This window comes from Sinocyclocheilus rhinocerous, unplaced genomic scaffold (assembly GCF_001515625.1).
Source record: "Sinocyclocheilus rhinocerous isolate Xijiao unplaced genomic scaffold, SAMN03320098_v1.1 scaffold3477, whole genome shotgun sequence".
Taxonomy (NCBI): Eukaryota; Metazoa; Chordata; class Actinopteri; order Cypriniformes; family Cyprinidae; genus Sinocyclocheilus; species Sinocyclocheilus rhinocerous.
The window spans coordinates 450,015-455,211 of NW_015667279.1; the positions used below are offsets into that span (position 1 = coordinate 450,015).

Below are 5,197 nucleotides of genomic sequence, written 5' to 3' on the forward strand. Positions count from 1 at the left end.
ATTTTATCAAATGATCATAATCACATCTATTCATTTTACAATCCTGCTACTAGGATTTTATTCAGACTAAAACCCCTTTAATTCGGGTGAGAAAGCGGGGGGGTTTTTTGAGTGGTTTTTGCACATCCTGTCATGCCGGTGACTGCGTGCTGCTGCATTAAAGTTAACGATTAATCGATTAATTGATCGTTAATTTAAACGACGATCGATCATGGAAATGATCGAAAATTGACATCCCTAATATATATATATAGTATATATAGCTGCCTCCTCATTTTAAAACACCACCGCATGCCACTGATGTGATCATCTTTCACAATAACAGTATTGTATTAGTATGTCCTCTCCAGGTTTTTTCACAGACTGCTCGCTGTGATTTTTCTTGCAGGCTTTATCTGCAGCAGACTTGAATCTGGTGCTGTACGTGTGTGAGACCATTGACTCCCAGCAAGTGTTCGGCCAGCAGCCCTGTCCACTCCATCAGGCCGTCCTTCTGTCTCTCATCCAGCAGCTCTCCACCAACCTGAGCACACGCACAGAACTCAAGATCAGGTTTGTTCCCTTCGACTCCATCAGTCAGTGCAGTCATGTTCTATACTTTTTTTTTTTTTTCCCATATGTCCTTTATATGGAAGTTATTCCTTCAGCTCCCCTCGCAGTTTGAATGAGTATGCGAGATCATGCACAGCGCTGTGCTTTTAATGATTAAACGCTTAAGTATTTATTTATAGTTCTCTGTATGTTGTACGTGATCAAGGGCAAAATACAGATTCATATCACAGGATATTAATGCTTTAAGACTCAAGACATCGTCTCTTTCTCCTCTTTAATTCCTCTGTGGATGACCTTGTCTTGAAGGGGACATCCGCTTCTGTGGCACTGCTGCATTGGGCTGCAGTTATTAAAGTGCTCTACAGTCTGGGCTGCATTAGAGTTCTCTGCTGGGGGAAAGAGACCAGCTCCCGTGAATCACAGAGTAATGCTCTGCCTGTGTGCTGCCAAGTCCCTTTACTGCTATAACTGCTCTGTCTGCCAGTCCTATCTCTTGAATTGCACTCTACAATACTAGTGTTTCATACGGCCCATATGTGCATAGACATTACCATCTGTAAGTCTGTCCTCTTTCTGCATGGACATAAGGATGTTATTTTAAGAAGGAAGGTGCATGCTTTAAGTTTAATCTATTTTTAGTGCCTGAATTAATATTTACAGCAGTCTGCGCTTTTGTTCATGACAAAGAACATTAGATAGCTCCATATTCAAAATTATTTGATTTGAAAAAGTTTGATTTTCATAAGCATTTTATTATGACACTTTTGTTTCATTAATAGTTACTTCAGTGTATTACTTCAGTTTTTGCTGCTTACTATTTTTGTGGAAACAGTGATACTATAATAGTGATGCTAACTGCCATTAAAAAATGTGGGGTAAATATAATTAAAGAAAGAAAAGCATGTTCAAAAGTGACAGTATAGACATATTGTTACGAAAGATTTCCATTTCAAATAAATGCTGTTCATTGAACTTTGTTTATCAAGAAACCCTGTATCCTGTAAAATGTAAACTAAGCAGCAAAACTTGATTGATAAATAGGAAAAAAAAATTGATAATAGGAATCATTATTATAAATTCAGCATCTACAATATCTGATGTATAATGAATGTATCTTGAACCAAGTGAACATTCAAATATTTGTGAAGGATCATGTGATACTGAAGACTGGAGTAAAGGCTAGGGATGCATGATATTATCGGGCCAATATCGGAATCGGCCGATAATGGCTTTAAATGTAAATATCGGCATCGGCCCGATATGATCAAAGACAATAGAATACCCAAGACATGTCACTCGTGTAGTTTTGAATGGGGAAAAATGCAACGCTCAATATGGCCGCTCTATCGAACGAAGCCCCGCCTTTTGAGCAAAAGAGTCAATCGCTAATCTGTAAAGTCAGCGCGTCACTGCCGTTAGAAGTCCTGGTTTCTATAGAAACAGTCAGCACTCGGAGACGTGCGCTCAGGATTTGTCCACTGTTTGTTTGTTTACCTGAACACTGTGTAATGTGGCGCTCATGGCACGTGACGCTGAAAAGCAAGTCTGGCATCAGTGCAACAGCTGCATCACGTTATGTAACGCTTGGTTAAAAAAAAAAAAAAAAGAATACTCAGTAAAGCTAATATTAAAATGGATTGTTATGACTTTGAAATCTTTTTGGATTGGTGTTCCTGGCCTGGGTATTTTTTGTGCTACAAGAAGTTGCCTTTTTTTTTTCTAGCGTCACACAGTATATTCTGTCATTCCACCCATCTCTATGTGTCATGCTCCGGAGTTAAACATCAGCTTTTATCTTCGCAAATAAAGGTTAGCAGAATACAAGATGTGAACAGTGATTTCAATGTACCGGGAATGTAATATCTCTCCGGGCCAGTAGATTATAGTTGAGATAACATCACTGTGGGCTTAAATGTGTTGGAACAGGGCCTACACATGTGAAAATAGAGCAAATTGCTATGAGGCATGGAAGCTTAGCCATCTGGACAGGACTACACCGTAAAGTCCTGGGGATATTAAGGTCATTGTATTACATTTCCTTCATTTTTTTTTCTTAATCGGAAGCTTTAACTTAATGATCGCTTGTGAGGTAATTAAGATGACCTCTGTGCAACATGCAGCTCAAGTCGCTGGTGGTATCATACACCAGTGTCTATTAATTTAAAGAGGCAGATGGAGAGATTTCCCAGATAGTTTTCCAGACAGGTGGCGTTTCAGTAATCCTTGATGGACTTTATAAAAAACCCAAGCAGCCTGGAGAGAAAAACAAAAAAAGCTTGCAACGCTCAATATGGCCGCTCTATCGAACGAAGCCCCGCCTTTTGAGCAAAAGAGTCAATCGCTAATCTGTAAAGTCAGCGCGTCACTGCCGTTAGAAGTCCTGGTTTCTATAGAAACAGTCAGCACTCGGAGACGTGCGCTCAGGATTTGTCCACTGTTTGTTTGTTTACCTGAACACTGTGTAATGTGGCGCTCATGGCACGTGACGCTGAAAAGCAAGTCTGGCATCAGTGCAACAGCTGCATCACGTTATGTAACGCTTGGTTAAAAAAAAAAAAAAAAGAATACTCAGTAAAGCTAATATTAAAATGGATTGTTATGACTTTGAAATCTTTTTGGATTGGTGTTCCTGGCCTGGGTATTTTTTGTGCTACAAGAAGTTGCCTTTTTTTTTTCTAGCGTCACACAGTATATTCTGTCATTCCACCCATCTCTATGTGTCATGCTCCGGAGTTAAACATCAGCTTTTATCTTCGCAAATAAAGGTTAGCAGAATACAAGATGTGAACAGTGATTTCAATGTACCGGGAATGTAATATCTCTCCGGGCCAGTAGATTATAGTTGAGATAACATCACTGTGGGCTTAAATGTGTTGGAACAGGGCCTACACATGTGAAAATAGAGCAAATTGCTATGAGGCATGGAAGCTTAGCCATCTGGACAGGACTACACCGTAAAGTCCTGGGGATATTAAGGTCATTGTATTACATTTCCTTCATTTTTTTTTCTTAATCGGAAGCTTTAACTTAATGATCGCTTGTGAGGTAATTAAGATGACCTCTGTGCAACATGCAGCTCAAGTCGCTGGTGGTATCATACACCAGTGTCTATTAATTTAAAGAGGCAGATGGAGAGATTTCCCAGATAGTTTTCCAGACAGGTGGCGTTTCAGTAATCCTTGATGGACTTTATAAAAAACCCAAGCAGCCTGGAGAGAAAAACAAAAAAAGCTTTAGCCTAGAATAGCTTAAAGAAATAACAAACATGTTCTGTTAACACGGCTGTCAAAGAACAGCAGATTTGTGTTTGAGGGCTGGAATGAATGACTTGTGCTGGCCACATACACTACCATTCATGTTTTTTACTATTCAATTAATATTTTTATTCATCAAGCATTTAAAAGACTTTTACAATGTTATGAAAGATTTCTATTTCAAATAAGTCCTCTTGAACTTTTATCCAAAAATACTGAAAAAATGTAGGACAGATTCTCTATTATTATTAAATATTTTCAAAATCAATAATAAGAAATCAAATCCTCATCTTTTAAAATCAGTACATTAGAATGATTTCTGAAGGATCATGTGACACTGAAGACTGGAGTGATGGCTGCTGAAAATTCAACTTTGAAAAGCTCAGACCTCTTGCACTTTTTGAGTTTAATATTAATACATTGTTAGAGGTCTGGCCCAGTGCAAAGTGCTTCTAATATTAATGAGAATTGGCTTCAAAGCAAACTGGTGATCGTAACAGGAGAGATTAAAGCAACTTAGCCTTCCTGCAAGAACACTTTGATAAAATAAATGATGTAAATGGTTCCTCCAGTTGAATCAAAGTCTGATGTGAGAGAAAACATTTGCTCCTTCATGACGCAGATGATTGCATGATGCTTGCGATGATGTTAGCAGGTATTTTACAGTTGTAAGCCAAGAAACTCTAAATGCCTGGAGAAAGCAATTTTTTGGGTTCCCATTCATTTCAAAGGCACTTGTTCGGAAGTACGCAATTTGAAATCTGCCAGTTTTCCTCATGAAGGTTTAGAGGCAAGTGACATAAAAAGCTTTAGAAAGGGAAAAATGTAAATTTCATGCTTTTAAGGTCCGTGGAAAAATATCTGCAATAATATGAAATATTTTTGACTTATGAAAAGCCGGTTTCATCAGAATATGCAGCGACTTTTGAATGCCCATCGTTGATTTCCCATCCACCCACCCCCCCCACATGACCCCTTTCTCTCATTTTTCCATAGCTATCTTGAAGATGCTGTGATGAACCTGGACCATGGAGATCCAGTCACCAGAGACCACATGTCTGCAGTGCTGTCCCAGGTACGACAGAAGCTGTTACACTTCCTGCAGCAGGACGCCCACAGCCCTCTTTGCAAGCGTGCTCGGCGCCTCATGATGATGCTGCAGGGCCTGGTCAATCACTAGAAGAGCCCCTCCGGATGGCGCAGCTGACATCTTCACAACCTCTCAGTCATTGTTCTGCAGTCTAGTAGACGACCGTCATGACCTCATACCACCCTGCTGTTCAGTTGCTTTATCTGTGCTCTGCAGCTTATTGGCTCTCTCAAGAAGCACTATTGGGAGTTGTAGTCCAGGCTTGGACTATATATTGGTGGCTTTGGACTACACCCCCCCC

General features: G+C 39.7%; 1 protein-coding gene across 2 annotated transcripts in view; it reads left to right on the forward strand.

Moving 5' to 3' along the window:
• The window catches only part of LOC107733561 (enhancer of mRNA-decapping protein 4), a 29,662-nt gene extending 24,471 nt beyond the window's left edge, over positions 1–5,191 (forward strand). For both annotated transcript variants that reach the window (XM_016545228.1, XM_016545229.1), the window contains exons 28-29: positions 389–552; positions 4,803–5,191. In XM_016545228.1, the coding sequence (XP_016400714.1) occupies positions 389–552; positions 4,803–4,986 (348 nt within the window). In that variant the 3' untranslated portion in view covers positions 4,987–5,191. The remainder of the gene's footprint in view (positions 1–388; positions 553–4,802) is intronic.
• Positions 5,192–5,197: the final 6 nt, after the last annotated feature.